Raw genomic sequence first — 19,482 nt, 5'->3', positions numbered from 1 at the left:
CACACGCAAATGTGACACATCGGAAAAGAAACACAACCCCAGTCAAGTCCACTTACCACACCTGGAGCCTGGTTTAATGTGAATACAAGCCATTGTGTATGTTTAGATTAAATATGCAAGAAAATAATAGGCAATGCTGTGATGGGAGACGTGTGCACTGAAGCACCATTGCTTATCAAACACAACAACACAACACAACACAACAATTCCTGGGGCTGAGGATGCAGATCAGTGGGTAAAGTTCGTGGCCAGCGTGAAACCCTGAGTTCAATCTATAACACCACCACATAAACTGGTGTGGTGTCACACAGGTAACCCCAGCTCTGGGAGGTGTAGGTAAGTGGTTCAGCAGTTAAAACCAACACAGTGAGTTGAAGGCCAGGCTGAGCTATTTACACACACACACACACACACACACACACACACACACACACACACACACAGGTTTCTGAAGACAGAGCGCCCCAGGCAGGACGTGTACACCACTGCTTGAACCGATACTTCGAGCGGTGTTTATTAATAAGCACCACGCCAGCACTTCTCAAAAGATAAACATTTAGCGATGTGTCCTAATTATTCACCTTAGTCATGAAATCATAGCATATGAAATCTTAGAATCATAAACTAGTTACTGGAGAGTCTAAGGCTCTTTATGAGCCACAGGACCCCTTCCTGTATCTTCAGACTCCAGAGCAGTAAACAGAGTGAGAAGAGACAGAGATGGGGGATGGGCTGCTCTGACCCTAACAGGGGTCTCCAAGGCCATGGGATGCAGCTCTCAAGGTTTTCCCAGAAGTCCCAAGGAAAAGACATCTCCAAGAAGGCAAGGGCTTTACCTCCCGGAGGGGCCAAGGGATGAGCACGGCCGGGCAGCAGTGTCCTCTCCGCACTGTGCAGGAAAAGAAGGCTCACAGCCTGGGGAGGGAGGTGGGGCTCGGGCGCCCATCTCCATAGGGAAGACAACACATGCCGCCACCACGCCCCACCGGTCCGGTGTCCCTTGCTCAGTGCTGCGCTCCAGTGGCCAACCTCGGTCATCACCTTCCCTCGGTTTCTTCAAGTTCTAGTCGGAGGTGCTGGATTTCCAGACTCTTGCAAGTCGCTGGGAAGAGGTTACAAACTCAAAGGGGCTGTCCGCCAAATTTTGCTTAGCTTTACATAAGCCAGCTATTTTTAAGTCCCGAGATGGGAAAGGTAACGTTTCTTACCCTTTCTCATATTCATCTTTAGCAAATCCTCAGAAATTTTAAAGTTTTCTTTTTCTTTCTTTCTTTTTTTTTTTTTTTTTTAACAGTATTAGTTATACAGGAGTCGGAAGGACGTAACATCAACATGTTTCTAGTTGCTTTGGTCAAAATGTCTTAACACGTTTATTGTGAAGCCTCCCTCTTCAGCTTCTTTTGTATTTAAGGTGGAAAGATTTCACACATCTGTTGAGTATGGGAAAGTTAAAAATCCCGTGAGTAGTGAGGCTAAACAAACTCCAAGGATGAAGTCTGAAAGAAGCCACAACTAAGTTAAAAGTTTGCTCTCACAGGAGGTTATAGGGGATCGTCTGCAACTCAATAAAATAAAATGATTTTACCACATCTATAAGAGTGTGTAGGCATTAAAGGTAATCAAAATTGAGATTCTATCTTACCTTGGTCAGAATGGCTACCACCAAACCTATAAATGCTGAGGACCATGTGGGGAAAGAGAATGGTTACCCACTGTTGGTGGGAACCAGCCCACGGAAATCCGCACGGAGGTGTCTCCGAAGGCTAAGATTAGAGCTATCGTACGACTCTTGGACACAGACCCAAAGGATTCCATAATCTACACAAGGATGCCTTCTATCTGCTGACATCAACTAGGAAATGAAATTAGCCCCGTCGTAGGGCAGAGTGTGTAGATGTCAGGAGAAGGACATCTGGTATTTTTCTGGCAAATGAATGGAACCGAAGTATATGATACTGAAGTAACCCAGGCTCTGGGCACAGACGACTCTCTCGTGTGTGGATCCTAGCTTCGACATTCTACATGTTTTATTTGAGGTCAGAAAACTAGCAAGAGCCATCTAGGGGCAGGGAGGTCTTATGGGGCTGAACACAGCAAACGTGATATGGAAGTGGGCGTGTGTGTGGGCGGGGCATTGTCAGCGTGGGGCTAAGCAGGAGTGAGGGTCGTGGTGTGAGGGGCTCAAACACAGCCAAGAATGTATGAAAAGTCTTAGCTTTGCATTCTTGTGTAAACAGTTTTAAAAGGAGTTTGAACAGCGGTATCCACAGTGAGTGGGCAATGTTCTCCCAGAACACAGGGTTTGTACGTGAAAATCTCAGTGTCGCGTATGGGACACCTCCCTATGAGTTACTGCTCAGAAAGGACCCGGGGGGACCCCAAATGACTCGTTATTGTTTTTAGTTGCCCACCATAGCTAAAAGGTAGGACCCTGTTGATGAACACATATCGAAGTCAGGTTGGAATTAACCTGGAAACTTCATTCCTGTCTAGTTTTTACAGGACTAGAGTTCACTGGGAGAGAAAAGTTTACAGACTTACCAGTAGTGAGTCCTACATACTGTGACACTACCCCGGCAAACCAGATGTGCCCACTGGGGTAATAATACCGGTCACGGGGCAACCAGCTGCTTTTGGATTGGGTCTGAGGCCTGCTTCAAAGCAGGGAGGTCATGTCTGGTACTATAAATTTGGTTAAAAGTTCATGGCTGGAGACATAGTAGGGGGCACCTACTATTGTCAATTACTTTCTAAATATTCATGTTTATATACACAGATCCTGCTCCTAACCCTGGTCAGAGAAGCTTCAGTGGGTGGCACTCTCATAACCGAGTAAAGCGTTGGAAGTGAGTGAGTGGCTGTCAAGGACTCAGCCTAAAGAAGACATTCGTTTATATCAACTCTCCGAAGCTCAGGGACATCTTGGAAAAAGAAGCAGAAAGCATGTAAAAGCCAGAGGATGGAGGGAATGCTGTGAGGTGCTGTTTTCCAGACCTGACACGGTCACTCTGGTTACCTACATGCGATCAAACCATTCAACATCCCCCCCATGAATGAGAGAGGAGCTAGAGGGACATCACCCCTAACTGCAGAGCTGTTCACAGCTGATAGTTCTTGGGGAAAAGGAGAACACCCATTTACGGCTACTTGTAGGCTGCTCCACATCCAGGCAGCACTAAGAGTACCTAAAAAAAATTACTGAATTACTAAAAAAAAAAAAAAGGAGGAATGGAAGGAGGGAGTTGGGGGTACTATAATCAAGACACACTGTATACACCAAGTTGTCAAGAATTAAAAATATATATATATTTAAAGAAAAGGTGGCTGGTGAAGTTCAGTGAGAGTGTTAGTTTAGCACCGGTTGAGTCATGGAGACAAGGAGAGAGAGGAGGAAAGTGTATCTGCCGGGCTTTCCTAGCGTCTAAGCATCTTATTCTGTACGCGTCTATTACTCCTTATGCCACCACTACCGGCCGGTCCTTTCTCAGAGGTTCCACTGAAAAGGAAAGTTTAGCTCAGCCTGAGTAAAGGCTCAGTGGAAGGCTAATGGGAAGAATGGGGATCCAAGTCAAGGGCTACCTTTACAGCGACGGGCTTCCGTGAACGGTGTTTGACATGCAGAAGGGAGATGGAACCAGAGATGCCACAAAAACCTCGCACTGTGTACACATGGTTTACTTTGGAGGACTGAACTCCCGTTTCCAGATTGAGGGCTACTAGGTCTTCCAGACAGACAACAGAGACCATCATTTACAACAATCACTTTATTAAAAATAGCAAATCTCACAAGTACTTATTAAACATTTGTCACTGGCCATTGGGAAACACACCTGCGTGTGTACTGATTGTCTGACGTAAACGGGAGCTGGACCGCTACAGGACACCTGTGCACCACCAACGTGTGACCGGCTCTGGGTCGGTGTGTTGATGGCAAGGACAAATCCTACAGCCCGACCGAATGTTTAGCACAATGCATTTCAAGTATAACCCTTAAGGCAACAGAAGGAAGCAAGCAGCACAGCTCTGTATCCCACTTCCTGATGAGACCTGCAGGCAGGCCACAGCCTCCCCAGCGGTGGATGGCGGCGAGCACGTGGACTAGAAGCGGCGGGTGAACGTGATCACTGCACTGGCATTCTCATGACTCAGTTTGCGGGAGATGATTCTGCTACCGGACGGCTGGAAACGTAGCGACTGGGCCGGCCGCAGAGCGCTTTAGCTGCTGGACGCATTGGGGACGTCCTGTGCATCTGCCAAATGCAGTTTCTGTCTGGATTCATCAGTTAAGGAGGGTTTTGTTTTAAAGCAAGGGCTTCTTTTAAGTTTCAGGAATTTACACTCAGTGGCGAGGAAACACAAGAAATGGGGTAAGTGAAGGCGGGAAGGGTGGAGGGAGAGCAGGAGAGGCTTAAGGCAAAGCTGTGGCGTGACCAACATGTTTGGACATTTCAAAAGTCCTATCTCATGCCATTCTTGTGTTCAAAGAGTTAGAAAGCATGTCAACGGTAGGATCATTTCATAGGATTCTTATGTATTACCAATCATGTTTATAAACATGTTAAAAAAAAGTTTGAAAAGCTCCCTAAATCATTGTTTCAAACTGAAATACCAAAATCAAAAATCACCTTCCTACGACTTGGTGTTTTCCTTCAAGTTACGTGGACACTGTGCTGGCTTCAGCGTGGAGATGCTGCTTCCTAAGCCCTTAGAAGCTGTGCGTCAGTGGTACCTGAATTTCGGGATTATGGACCTTAAGTAATAGTAAATGTATCTTTGGATCTCGGCCAGATTGTTTCAGAATCTCAGAGTCAAAATAATTCTTGTCGCCTACCACGTAATTTTTAGTAACAATTAAATTTGTTTTGAAAATATAAGATGCAATATGTAACAAAGAGCAAAGCGGACAAGGGACATCAGCAAACACAAAACAACCCTGAAACAAAATGAGCTGAAAACTAAAGGGGAAGAGATGTAGCCCTACCAAATGAATAAAACATGGTAAAATTAACCCTGAAAAATAGATTTCGGCCTTTACACTGTTGGTTGTAGTAGGAAAAGGATACATAGAAGAATTCAGTTCTTCTAACTGCAACACAAAGAAACAGACTGAATATTAATTCTTACAAGAGAGATATTAGTAGGCCACTGTAAACCATGTTTTAAATTAGCTTCATGTAGGTTTAAACTGGAAGAGCAAACTATTAAAGAAAAAAGAATTCTCAAGAAATTTTCTAGACTAGGAAATCTTTTTTACAAAGTAACTGTGAAGTCACTGTAGCTTGACTGCAAACGATGCAGACTAAGCTTTAGAAGTATTCTTAGAGTCACCTACAAAGGCAAGAATCTCCACTGTGTGTTGGTGTTTTGTTGTTGTTGTTGTTTTGGTTTGTTTTTAAAGAGAGTCTAGTACATTCCCAGGCTGGTCTTGAACTCTATGTCTCCCAGGACAGTCCTAACTCGTGATTCTCTTGATTCAGCCCCCAGAGCGCTATGTTCACAGGCATGTACCACTGTGCTCTTTTAACAGAAATTTGGTCACTATTTTATGTACAGTGTTGTCTGTGTATGAAGCCAGCATGCATGTGGGGACAGATTATAACCCTGTGAGTTGGTTCTTTCCTTCTGCTCTTACTTGAGCTACAGGCATTATATTCAGGTCCAAATTTCACCAGGCTTACCCTGCAAGCACTTTTACCTCCTAAGCCATCTTGCTGGGCTCATACCTAGCTTTTAAAGAATAGTTTATTTTTCTTTTCTTTCTTTTGTTATTTAAACTAAAATACCATTTCCATGATCATACTCCTTAAAACTTTTATTTATAAAAATACTTCACAAGTCATTCAATTAGCACTATAAAGTAGAATTGTTCACTCCTTGTCTTAGTCCATTTGGGTTCTTATTACAAAATATCATTAAATTAGTCATTTGCGGAAAAAAGAAAGCCATTTCTCCCCGTTCGAGAGACCAGCCACCCAAGACTAAGCCGCTAAAAGAGCTGGTGTCTGGTTCACAGAACAGCACTGTGCATGGTACGCTCACAGGATGGAAACAGGGCTGTCTCTTTTCAGCCCCTTTTCCTAGGACACTAGCCCCACTCCTGACCTAATTACCTTCTACAGACCTGTCTCCTGTTGCCACCACCTTCAGGGTGAGGACTCGAAAGGACAAGTTCTAGAAGGACACAGACATTCACACCATACTACCTTTAATTTTAGGAGGAGAAATATAAAGTAAGGAAATGCTGGCTGGGGCTGTAGTTCAGTGGTAGACCTCTTGTCTAGCCTCCACGAGGCCTTTGGCTTAATCTCCAGTACCTCAAAACAGTTTAAAAGAGAACGGATGTGGGTGGGAGGTTAATTAGACTGCTCACTGTCAGCGGGTACAACTGATGGACCCCTCATAGTAGACCCCCCGGTTTAATGTAAAGTTCCCCAAATGCTCTAAAGGTATGCTAACTAAACTTATATTTAAGAGAAACGGAGCATAAGACATGAACTGAATACTGTGAGGCCAAATAATACTTGGCAGAGCTGGCACTTAAGAGCAGGCTTGAAGGGCTTTGTCTGTTTTCCGAGAGAGGTCTCATATAGCCCAGGCTGGCCTTAAACTCTGTTCCTCCTTCCCAAATGCTGGGAATACCAGAATGCACTGTTAATTTAGGTATAAAGTTTTTAAAGTGTGGGCATGCAGTTGCCTTATATTTACTTTTTTAAGAAAAAAAAGTTAAAAGGAAAAAGAAAAAGAAAAGTTGCAGAAACAAGCTCTCTTATCTCCGGTGAAAACGGAGCTAAAATATGCTGGGGTTCACAGGAGGAGGCCAGAGGTCACGGCTGGGTGTCCTCCCTAACTGCTCTACACCTGTTTCTTTGAGACAGGATCTCTCACCAAACCTGAAGCTCACAAACTCAGCAAGAAAGAGTGGCCTGTAATCCTCAGAGATCTGCTTCTCTGCTTCTCTAGTGCTGAGATCGCAGCACTTTACACACAGGTGCCGAGGATCCGAACTCAGGCCCTCACACTGCTGTAGCAAGAACTTTACCGACTGAGCCATCTCCCTAGCTCCCTAAGAAAGGTTTTAGATATTGATTTTTATTTTATGGGAATCTGTGTTTTGCCCAAATGTTAGCATGTGCACCGCATGTGGGCCTGGTGCCCTCAGAGGCCAGAAGACGGCTTCAGATCCCCGGAACTGAAGTTATAGAGAGTCGAGGGCCACCATGTGGGTGCTGAGAACAGAATCTGGGTCTTCTGCAAGAGCAGCAAGTAGTTTTAGACGCTGAGTCAGCTTTTCTGCCCCCTAAAAAAGGTTTTAAAGAGGCAAATTGACAAGATGTTATGGGCTGGGGGCGGCCCACTCCACCCATCCCCAGCTCAGATAGTCTAGTTCCCAGTCATAACATACCAGAATAGTCTGAGCCTTTAAAGGAGGCAACGGAATTAAAATGGGGTCACTGGGGTGCACAGGAGAAAAATTAAATGAGCATTCAGATTCCTATCCACAATGAAGACCTTAGGCAACTTTGCTGGTCTCCCACTCCAGCTCCCAGAACGGTACAACTTCCTGTTGTTTAAACCCCGGGTGTGTTGTGTTTGTTATGATAGCTCTAGCTGACCGAAAGATGTGGCAAGGTTCTAAACTGCTATAAACACTGGTCTGCATTTAAAAATAAGTAACCATCCAGGCAGGCAAAGGTCGTTTGACTAGTGGCCTCTTTGTACTTAAGATCTGTAAATACCTAAGGTCTCTAAATAACACAGGCACTTATGTAAGAATATTCAGAAGCAACTATGTCCTTTAGAAGTGTGCCAGGACTTTGATAATACATGCTCCCACAAATCTAAATTCAAGCACTTTCTTAGACTGTATTTCTTTAAAGAGAATCAAATGCTACAGAGATGAACCCTGAGGATACCACACTAAGAGACCCCACCCATCCCTGCCCTGTGGGCACACACTGTACAATGTCATCTGCATGAAGTGCTCACCGAGCCCCGTTCATCAAGACAGACACTGAAGTGTGGGCTTCTTTAAGGGATGATGACACGTTCTACAATCAGACAGTGTGATGTCTGCAAAGTCCCTGTGGATCCTGTAACGAGTCACTGATGGTTAAAATGTGAACTGGTGTGTGTGCTGTTGCACAGAGGTGTTCTTTACTAATACACGGAGTTCTCTACTCACGTCAGACAGAAGCCTGTCCAGGTTTGCGTCACTGGCTGCTTTCCGCTTGTCCTCAGGAAGTTCCTCTAACTCCCCATACAACTCCAAATTCAGGCGGGCTAATTTCTCCTGCATTCCCCGGACATGTTCCATCTGTTCTATGGAACATTCATTTCCTGGGGAACAGTCCAGAACATTAACGAAGATTAGTGTTAAAGCCAACAACCTCAAAGAACAGCTTTTAAACTCCAGGTGCACAGAAGAAATCCAGTTTCTTTGTTCCAAAGTTGGCTTGTTAATAACTATTTCCTATGTATAATTATAAGTCTTTTTATTTATCTTTTGACTTTCTCTTTTGAGACAGGGTATGCAGGCTGGATGAAACTCATAATCTTCCTCTTGACTGCTGAGAATAGATACAATTTTGGGCCAGGTAAACAATGACCAACCTAAAATAAAATTGTGCATAAAATATCTTTTTTTGTAAAGCAGAATTACTCCTCAAGTAGGGAAGGTGTATTCTTTTCTGCCTCTGTAACATTGTATATAGAAGCAACCGCACCATAACTACGTTCATTTTGACCACTGCCAACACAACTGAGAAAGCCAACATTTTGTAGTATGCTGAGTCATAGAATTCTCTAAGAATTTCAACCACAAGTTATTTTTCCATTCAGTTACAAACTCTTCCTTTAGGAAATATAAATGCAAATATTTAGGAAGCATGATGTTTAGAGTACACAGTATAATATTTTCAACAATATATATGGTAGGACAAGGCAACCTCACTAAGGCTCAAGTACCATTATTTATGACTTAGGTGCAGTGTGGTGAGATTTTACCTGCTCAGACAACTAACATTTGCATATGTACATAATATAATCTACACCTTCGCCTGGTTTAAGTGCAGCCTCTGCAACCTCTTGGCAGTCCAATTAAAACAAAACAAAACAAGCTTTTTTTTTCTAAATATACTGCAAGAATATACTATAAATCAGCTAAAGCTGAAGCGCACCTAGGTATGTGCCGGAAGTGTGTATATCGGCATCTGGAGATGTATGTTCATGGCAAAAGAGGAAGGGGGGGAGAGGAGGTAAGTGTGGGAGGACAGGAAAGAGAGGGAGAGGGAAGGAATGGGAACATGAATGAATGAACGCTGGATGTAGTCCTGACAGAGGAAGACTGAGAGGAAGACATACCTAGGTGGCCAGCCATGAGAAAACAAGCTTCATCAGACAAAAGCCTTAGCAGCTAAGAAAGGCTTAGTGGTTTCCTGCTGGAGTCCCCAGAGCCCCACATCTTGCAGGTGAAGGGGCAGTACCAATTCGCAGGCATTAAGATGGGAAAAAACAATGGCCCAGTAAGAACGAAACTGCCTAGCAATGGAATCCTCACAGCATCCCTTACAGCTTGGGCTTGGTGGCAGCACAGAGGGGAGGAAGGACGGCAATCAAACAAGTCACCTGATCACCTCAAGGAGAGAATTGCCACTAGCGTGAGCATGGAAAAGCACAAGAAATGAAGTATTCTGGGATACTGTGTTGTTGGGGTTGGGTGGAGCATGGGGGGGCATTTTCTGTGAAGAAAATCATACACCTTTTTTGGAGTCGGGGGCTCCTATATAATCCAATGTGGTCTTGAATTCCTGATTCTTCTGCCTTAGCCTCCCCATTACTGGGATTGCAGGCCTCAGTCCGGCTCCTTGTCACATATAAGTATTTCTAAGGACTAAAGACTCAGAAACCATGAAAGAAGAGAGATGAGTACGCGAAGCCCCACAATCCCACGGAATTAAATGTACTAACACAAACTCAACAGACATAAGTGTATTTGGAAAGATGTATTGTTTCCATGTAAAACATGAAAGAGCTCTAGACAATGATGCAGTAAGAAATTACCAAACTAAACCTACGTAAAAGCCCTGAAGAGAGCAATCAACTACTTAGCAAGCAGACATGGAAATTTAAGTTTAATGGTCATTTAAGATTTTTCCCTTGACTGGCAAAAATTGAAAGATAATGCCTACTGCTGGTGAGAAGCCAAAGAAAAGGGTGCTTCCGTAAACTTCCAATAAAAGAAGAAACTGTATTGTTTGGAAAGCATTCTAGATACTTCTATTAGAACTAAAATCAGAGCTGGGTGTGGTGGCCCACTCCTCTGTTTCAGCCCTTGGAAGTTCAGGAATCTAAGAGCCAGCCTCTGCTACGTGATGAGTTTGAGGCCAGCCTAGAGCCCACCTCAAAAAACAAAGTGAATGGGCTGAGAATGTAACTCAGTTGGCAGAACTCTTGTCTAGCAGTGATGAAGACCAGAGTTCAATCCCCAGCCCTATATAAACAGGGTGTCATGGTATATGTCTGTTATCCTAGCAGCTGGAGGCCAGAGGCAACAGGAAAATAAGTTTAAGGTCATCCTCAGCTACTCAGTGGGTTTGAAGCAAGCCTGAGATACACAAGGCCTTGTCTCAGAAAGGGAAGAAAAATCCCCAGTGTGCAGAAAGCTAAGGCCTAAGATCACAAACTCCAGGACAGTCAGGTCCTGGACATGCAGAAGACCCTGTTTCAAAAACAAAAGCAAAGACTATGCTTTCAGGAACTGAACTGTCTATAGTCCTACATAGACAGAAATGTGTATATTCTACATGACAGAACTGTCTATATTCTACATAGACAGAAATGTCTATATTCTACATGACATAAATGTGTATATTCTACATGACAGAAATGTGTATATTCTACATAGACAGAAATGTCTGTATTCTACATGACAGGAATGTCTATATTCTACATGACAACTGTCTATATTCTACATGACAGAACTGTCTATATTCTACATGACAGGAATGTGTATATTCTACATGACAGAAATGTCTGTATTCTACATGACAGGAATGTCTATATTCTACATGACAGAAATGTCTGTATTCTACATGACAGAAATGTCTGTATTCTACATGACAGAAATGTCTGTATTCTACATGACAGAAATGTCTATATTCTACATGGCAGAAATGTGTATATTCTACATGACAGAAATGTCTATATTCTACATAACAGAAATACCTTTAGTTGGTTCAAATTACAAAAGCAAACCGGACACATTAAGTCTAAATCCATTTAAATGATAAAGACGTCCTTTCTTATTTAAATAGATACATTATATGGTTTTGTTTTGTTTTTCAGAAATGGGTTAGGTTGCCTTTTAAAAACCAGAGGGTCATAAAAGACCACACACAGGAGCACAGAGCCTAATTTAAATAAGTTTCAGCATGGTTTTTCCATAATAGCAATCCTACTTCAACATTTAAGCTCATCTTCCCCTGTGAACATGTGTGCACATGTGTGTGGTGTCATGCAGTATGCAGGAAAGCACTTGTGCATGTTGGCATGTAGAAGCCAGAGGAGGACATCTTTCAGTGAACCTGGACCAAGGCTGACAGTCAACAAACCCCAGAAATCTGCTCCACATGTCTGGGCTGACAGGCAGGTCCACCCCCGTGCCCGGCTCTTTACACAGGTGCTGGAACACACACTCAGTCTCACGGCTGTGCAGCAAACTGTCTTATGTACTGAGCCATATCTCTGGCCTAAAAACTCCCTCATTAATTATATCCTATCACAATAAAACCTAAAGTTCTCACATTTTATGTTTATATACCGCATGGCCCCCCTCTCTGCCTCTCACCCAGAACTCTGAGCGTGCGCTCTTTTTGTTTGGGGTGTGGGGCGCTGCCTGCACATTCTCCATTACAAGATGTCGCTGACATCCGGCTGGAGTTAGCAGTAAACAAGTCATGTGCGCACGGGCTGGATAACTTTCCACTCCTTGAGCTCTGCCTCTCCCGTGGCGTCATAGGGCCTGATGAGTTTCAACCAATCAGGGGGCTCCACGTCCAAGGTGAGGACTGATTCCTATATAAGGGGATGGGCTAGATAGTTCGGGGTCTTCGTCTTCACGTGTTGCAAGCTTATGCTCTGCCTCTTGAGATGCATTAAAGCTTTACCGCAGAAGAATCCTATTTCGTGTGCCGAGTCGTTCTTGCTGGCGAGACGGTTGCTCGGGACATTGGGGGGCAGGTTTCATGTAGCTTCCAAAGTCATGTGAAGCAGAGGATCAGAGGATGTCTTGGACTTCCTGGACCTCCCAAGTGGTAGGATTAGAGGCGCACACTACCTTGCCTGGCTTTTATGCAGAGCTTAGTGTTGAACCAAGGGTTCTGTAAGCATTAGGCAATCTACCAACCTCCAGCAATGGTGCATACCCAGCCCTCCCTGGCCCTTCTTGTTCTACGACAGCCTAATGGAGACCGGAATGGCCTCAGTCTTGCTTTGTATTGAGGATGAGTTAGAACTTCTCATCCCTCCTCCTCTGCTTTCTAGACAGTGGGATGACAGGCAGGAGTCATCACATCCAGCCCCGAGAGGCCCTTCTCAAACAACAAGGCGGGTGCTGTGAGAAATGACACCCAAGGCTGTCCTTTGGCTTCACGTGCACACACAAGAGCATACCTAACTAAAGGGAGGGTTAGACAAATGCAGACGGGAGCACGCACAGAGGTGAGGAGCACGCACAGAGGTGAGGAGCACGCACAGCGGTGAGGAGCACGCACAGCGGTGAGGAGCACTCGGGTGTCTTACCAAACGCCTGCAGCTTTCCAGAGTGGAAGTCGTTCAGCAGACTGAGGAGCCCTCGCTCCATCTCCTGGACGTCAGAGACGTCGGTGAGGAAGGAGTGCTGGATGGGGGTGGCCTGGGCGCCTTTCCCTTCTCCCCCTGAAGGTCTGTTCTTCTCTTTCATCACTCTGCAGAGGAGATGCAGTCATCCTTAGTTAGAGCGCTCACTAAATTAATTATTTAATTTATCGATGCTCTAGGTTAAACTCCTGTTTAATGGTTCAGGCAAACAAATCAACTTTTTCTCGGAAATAAATTAAAAACATCAGAAGTCAATACTAAATAAAACCTAAAACCTCAAGCCAGAGACAAAAAAAAAAAAAGCAGGTGGCAGGAAAAAAAATTTCACCTAAAGTGTAACCTCCGGAAAACAAAGATGTACGTAAGTCTGTGCAATATGCTAATTTGTTAGACTGGAAAGATATTGAGAAGAAAACTGGTAAATCTTTCCGATATCCTACTTTGCATTTTTTATTTTGCAGTAAAATGCAGCCTGCGCTCTTTCTAAATGCCATCCTTTAGCTGTTTATAGTTGGGTGAGAGGTTTTATAGGGTTCCTGCTTTGATGATGGCATGCTAGCTTGGTCTTAGGAGAAAGACATTTAAAATCCATAATCAGGAAGTTATCGTCCCGAATTCTGCCATGGTCCTCAGGCCTCCTCCTGTCGTTCTGAAGCTGGCTGACTGACTGACTGACTGACTGACACAATCTAACTCCTATTGCTCTCCGTAGCCACGGCCATCATTCTGTCTCTTAACAACTCCCAACACCATCTCAGTTGGCCCACCCGGTCCTGTGTATGGCCCTGGTCCCCTTTCCTCCCCATGAGGCAGACAAGTCCACTTCTAGACAATGCCAGGTCACACCATTTAAGCCTTCACGAGCTAAGGCCTGCCTAAATCCAATACCCTTAAGAAACCATTTAGTCCTGAAACAGAGCGGGCAGAGACAGGTGGATGAACAGCTTGACCTACACAACGTGTCCAAGGACAGTGAGGGCTAAAATGTGAGACCTTGTTTCAAATAAAACAAAACTAACTCCTAACCTCATCAGCCTCCTAGGGTCTTCTCATCCGAGTCCTGGGCCTACATCCAGATCCTTCACTTTCTGCTCAGAAAACGTTCAGGTCTCAGTCTAGCTGCTATGTCCCCAGAAGGGCGTTCAGGAGCCTGTAATCAATTCTTATCACATACACCTGCGTATCCGGGCTCTCAGACACGAGATGATACCATGCAAATTCACATTATGACATAGGAAACAGAAAGAGGAGTTCGTGCAGCTCGGAGTCAGCGAGGCTTCTAAAGGTGCCATCCAAGTAGAAGCCTTACGCACACGGGGTTGGCATTATCTTTAACTAGTCCTATAGATTCTGAATTCAGTAATCCACATACTTAGAGCCAGTACTCAATTTTCATACAACAGTGAATGAAGGTCTCATCCCTGCAACTATACTCACGAGGCTAAGATAAAAGGGCACACATGTCTGAATGTGCACCTTTGTGTGAGTGTCTGGGAGTGCAAGGGTTGGGTAAAGAAACTAACAACTCTTAAATTTAGAATTCAGGCTGGGGAGAAGGTTCAGTAATTAGGAGCACTGCCTGCTCTTCCAGAGGACCCCAAGTTCAGTTTGCAGCACCCACATGGCAGCTCACAACTGAAACTCCAGTTCCAAGGGATTTAGTACCCTCCACAGACATGAGGCACGTACAGATAGATATGAGGACAAAGCACCCATACAAATAAAATTTAAAAAGCATCTGGAACTAGGGGTGGTGGTGCGCATCTTTAACCCGAGCACTCTGGAGGCAGAGGGAGACTCCTATGTGTTCAAGGTCAGAGCTAGCCTAGTCTGTATAGTGAGTTCCAGGCAAGCCAATGTAACATAGTGAGATGCTGTCTCAAAACAAAGCAAGCAATAACCAAATAAAAGAAATTTAGAACTCACAGTCAGTAACAATTCTTCACAAGGAAAGGCCTGCATAGCATGTGTGTGTGTGTGCGTGTGTCACATGGTACATTTATGTATATGGTTGTATGCACACATGTGTGCATGCCTGTGTGGAGGCCAGAGGTTAATGTCAGGTAACTTCCTTTGTTACTCTCTACCTTGTTTTTTGAGATAGACTTTCTCATCAAACCCAGAGCTTGCCATATTGGCTAGACAGCCTTAGCCACAAGCTCCTAGAGTCCCTATGTCCATACTGTTACAGGCACTGGAATTCCAGATGTGCACTACCGCACCGTGATTTTTACATTGGTGCTGGGGATTCGAACTTAGGTCCTCATGCTTGTCTAGCAAGCACTTTAACTGCTGAGCAGTCGCCCCGGCCCCAAGGCCTGTATTTTTCTTAAAGGTATTTTATATGGAATTAAATCATGTTAGTCAGTATCTGTTTGCTTGGTCTTACTGTGATAAAGACCATGACCAAAAGCAACCTTTCAAAGAAAGGGTTTCATTAACTTACAGTTTGCAGTCTGCCCTGAAGGGAAGTCAGGGCAGGAAATTCAAGGTAGAAACCATGAAGGGACTCTGTTCCCTGACTCACTCAACCTGTTTTTTTATACAACCACCTCCTCTGGGGTGGCACTGTCTGCATGTGGCTCTCTCCCCCCACATCAATCACTAATCAAGAAAACACCCCGAAGAATTGCCTGCAGGCTAATCTGATGAAGGCATTTTTCCCAGGTGGCTCTGGCCTTCATCAAGGTGACAAGAAATACCACAGGGCCGTCCACTACCTCACCTGCAAACTTATTACAAATGGTCATGTGAAGACCCATTCCTGCAGACTCAGAATGTACATCTTTAAAAGTTTCCCGCGATGTCCATACTCTAAAGTGGAGAGCTATGGATTTTAAAGTTTTGGTGTAGCAGACATACTTTTATTCTTTCAAATTTAGACGTTTTTATCTACCAGGTAAGTTCATGAGCTAACACCTCCCCCAAAAGAGAAAGCAGGCATAAACAATAAAACCGTATTTATTAAAATCTGTTTCCTTTATGCACATGTGTCAGTGCATGAGGGTGTGCGTGTCCACGTATGTGCCTGTTTGTGTGCATGCATGTGGAGGTCAGAGGACATTCTTAGATCTCATCCCAGGAGCACTTTCTTCAGGACAGGGAGTATCATTTGCTTGGAGCTCACCAATTAAACCAGACTGTCCGGCCAGGGTTCTTCCTGTCTTCCCCAGGGCTGGGATTACAGGAATGAGCTACCACCCGGGAATTTTTATATGGGTTCTAGAGATAAAAACACAAGCCTTCGGGTTTGTAAGGCCAGAGTTTTACCAACTGAGCTATCTTTTCGGGCTTGAAAAGTCCTTTCTTAGTTTTTACTCAAACAGAACTGCAATAATTGTTGCTTTAAAAGCCAAAGCATGGGCTAAGACTGTAGCTCAGAGGTGGAGCACAGCGCATGTGAGGACCCAGCACTGAAGAAAACGTCAGATCACGAGAGGAGGAAAGGCTGAATCAAGAGGATAGCTTAATAGCGCTTTACTGTGAAGATGTTAAAGAACTCGCCTTTTTAACTTTGGCCTCTGGGAAGTTGACTGAGACGTGGGATTTGAAAACCCTGTGCTTTTACTAGCCGGGATGGCATTTTTTTTGGCATTAACCTGAGTAGAGTGGACGCTGAAAGACTTGGGACTCTTCCTCTTTGCTTTCCGCTCTTCCATTGTCTTAAATTTTTCGTTGCATCAACACCAGCTTCTCGAGACCTAAATATGAAAACATGGTGCCATAAAGGAAAAGTGAGTCAGAGGCGCATTCCACAGACCAAAGGAGCAGGAATTTAAGCCACTGTGTCGAATCGACTTTGCTAATGCACATAAACAATTGTCTAATAACTTTTCTTAAAGACTTATTTACTTTATGTGAGCACACTGTCACTGTCTCAGACACAACCAGACGAGGGTTTCAGATCCCATTACAGATGGTTGTGAGCCACCATGTGGAATTGAACTCAGGACCTCTGGGAGACCAGTCAGTGCTCTTAATGGCTGAGCCATCTCTCCAGCCCTGTCTGATAATTTTGAAAGCATTTTCTCTATCCACACATCTTTCTAAGTCTCTATTGTCCCCTTTCCACAAGCCAAGTACTGTGGTCAGTACTGGGAAAACGGAAATGAGTTAGACAAAGCCCTTAACCTCAAGAAGGCACCATTATGTAAGTGACCAATATAAACAAATCACCCATTCAACACCCCAGCCAAATGTATATCAGGACATTAGTAGTCTGAACTGCACCTTGAAGGCTTATGTAATACATGTTTTATTGGTATGTTATGCACCACCACTCCTGGACTGATTGATCTTTCTTTTCTTTCTCCCTCCAGCCCTTGCCCCCCGCCCCGACAGGGTAGCTCTGGCTAACATGGAACTTGCTCTGTAGACTGGCCTGGACCTCACAAAGATCCACCTGCCTCTGTTTCCTACATAATTAAAGGCACACCCTCCTTTAATCTAAGTGTGCACCACCTCACCTTTTCTTTTTGAAAAACAAACCAATCTTGCTCTATGCCCTTGACTGGCTGAGAAATTACTATTTAAGGCATGCTGGTCTCCAAATTGTCAGGATGACTTCCCCCTCTGCTCTTGAGCCCTGGGATAATGGGGATGTCATTATCCCCACTGACTAGCTGTTTAGATTTGAGTTTTTCTTAATTAATGTGTATCTATTCCTCCCTTCCAATTATTATTCGAATCATGAATATCAGGTCTTAAAAAATACTGTGGGGCTGAAGAGATGGCTCTGCAGCGAGGTGCACTGGCTACTTTTTCCAGAGATCTGTTTTGATTTCTAGGCCCAACGAGGATGCTTACAACAGTAACCAGTCCCAAGGTATCCAGCGCCCCCTTATGGATTTCAGGGGCACAGTATGCACCGGTGTACAGTCATCTAGTAAAATTTAAAAGTGTTGAATTTAGACCTGGCCATGATTATTTTAAAAGAGTGAAACTGACTACTGTCACTCCTGAAAGAATTAGTTGGGAATTATACAGATAATGTAGGGGTTTTGATTTGCTAGCTAATGTAGGGTTTTCTTGTTAAAAGAGTACAACGTTCAGCCTCTAATCTCAGATACCAATAGTGAATCCACTTGAGTCATTTGGGAAATTGTTTAGATGTAATACAGATTAAATAAAACTTTAAAGATGACTGAGCAGATTTCCAAGAGATGAAGATCTGTATAATTGATGATACCCATAAACAAACTAACCTTCAAATCTCTGAATGCCAATACACATTTGGCAAAGGGGGGGGGGGGAGTAAAAACCAATTAACACATAAAGCATCGCCAATAAACCAATGGTCTCTGAGGAACCAAACTTGCGATTTACTCTTTTCTGGAAGATAACATCTGTCCCAAGACCCTGAAATCCTTTCCGTACGACAAACACAGGGGGCCCTTCCAGAGAGGACGAACTGCTCACGGCTGAATGTCAGGCCTTGTTTCCAACCAGAATCAACGGAGGTGCCTCTGAACTTCGTCTCATTTCCCTTCCGCAACCCAGCCCAGCGATGACCCATCTATACCCAGCAGTGACCAGAGCAGGGGCTGAGGGGCTCCAAGGAGCAGGTTGCGGGGTCCCCTCATCCCATTACATACCGGAGGGAGAAAGGGCTGCGGTTACCCTTCCTCGGCTGGAAAAGGTCAGAGAGTGTTCAAAGCCTCTGCCAGAGCTGCAGCAAGAGCCCAAGTCGCCAGACTGGGTCACAAACCCGGGGCAAGCGCCCTTTGTTTACGGAAGTGATGTAATCGGGGCGGGCCATCGCGAGGCAAAGCCCCGCCTCTCCCAGGTACCTTAGCGGCGCTCGCGTCTCTGCTTGGGTTCCGGGCTCCCGTAGCCGCCTTCAAGTAAGGCCCGGCGGCCATGGGAAAGAGAAGTTGCCGCTCCACTTCTGCCTCTGCGATGGCCTCATGGGAGCTGGCAGTATAATTGTCCTCACAGGAAGCGGCCAGCCACCTAGGTGAAGGACCGCCCCCACGCACTGCAATTCCCAGCATGCCTTTCGAACAAATCGGAAGGCGGAGTCTATTGTCACCCTAGCAGCGGATCCACGACTCGGATTGGCTGCTTTTAGCTTGGCTTGAAAAGAGGGATTCGGTTCGGCCTCTCCGATGCTGAACCTCCAAGTGTGATTCTGTAAATAGCCAGTTTCTAAGCAATGCAGTTGGGGGTGAGTTTGTTCAGGTTTTCTGTGTGTTTGTCTGTTTGTCTTCATTTTCTTTTTCTTCTTGACAGGGTCTTGTATAGCAGACACTACTCTCAGGAACTGGTTGTGTTGTAGAGATCTTCCTGCCTGCGCTTCTCAAGTGCCCGGAGTACAGGTATGTGTGCCACCCGTCCCGCTTCACCTCACTACAATTCTTTAAGATAATGTCATAATCCTCGTTTTAGAAATAAATCAGAGATTTAAAAAAGGCTAATCGATCGTGTTGTCTGACTCCCCACGTCATCCATGGGAGAAGGAATTGAGGATTGAGCAAGAACACTCAGTTCTCAACTAAAGAAAACTTATCTTTCTTTCCTTAGAGTGGGGATGGGAAACTTTAGATTCCCAGCCTCTTAGGTTGAAGCGACTGTGGCCTTCAATTCCCCTGTTACCTAGGGAAGAAATTGTGTCTAGGGATTATGTCA

At 44.6% G+C, this 19,482-nt stretch overlaps 1 protein-coding gene across 1 annotated transcript; it reads right to left on the bottom strand.

Annotated features, from left to right (window-relative positions):
• Nucleotides 1-3,772: 3,772 nt before the first annotated feature.
• On the bottom strand, nt 3,773-18,584 carry CCDC28A (coiled-coil domain containing 28A). The gene is made up of 6 exons (XM_080941834.1): nt 18,450-18,584; nt 16,360-16,556; nt 12,799-12,962; nt 8,183-8,337; nt 5,064-5,086; nt 3,773-4,270 (listed from the first exon to the last, which is right to left on the bottom strand). Exons 2-6 carry the CDS (start codon nt 16,512-16,514, stop codon nt 4,216-4,218), a joined length of 552 nt encoding a protein of 183 aa, XP_080797960.1. The 5' UTR covers nt 16,515-16,556; nt 18,450-18,584; the 3' UTR covers nt 3,773-4,215.
• Nucleotides 18,585-19,482: the final 898 nt, after the last annotated feature.

This window comes from Micromys minutus (assembly GCF_963924665.1).
Source record: "Micromys minutus genome assembly, chromosome: 30".
NCBI lineage: Eukaryota > Metazoa > Chordata > Mammalia > Rodentia > Muridae > Micromys > Micromys minutus.
This window is presented reverse-complemented; position numbering and strand designations above follow the sequence as displayed.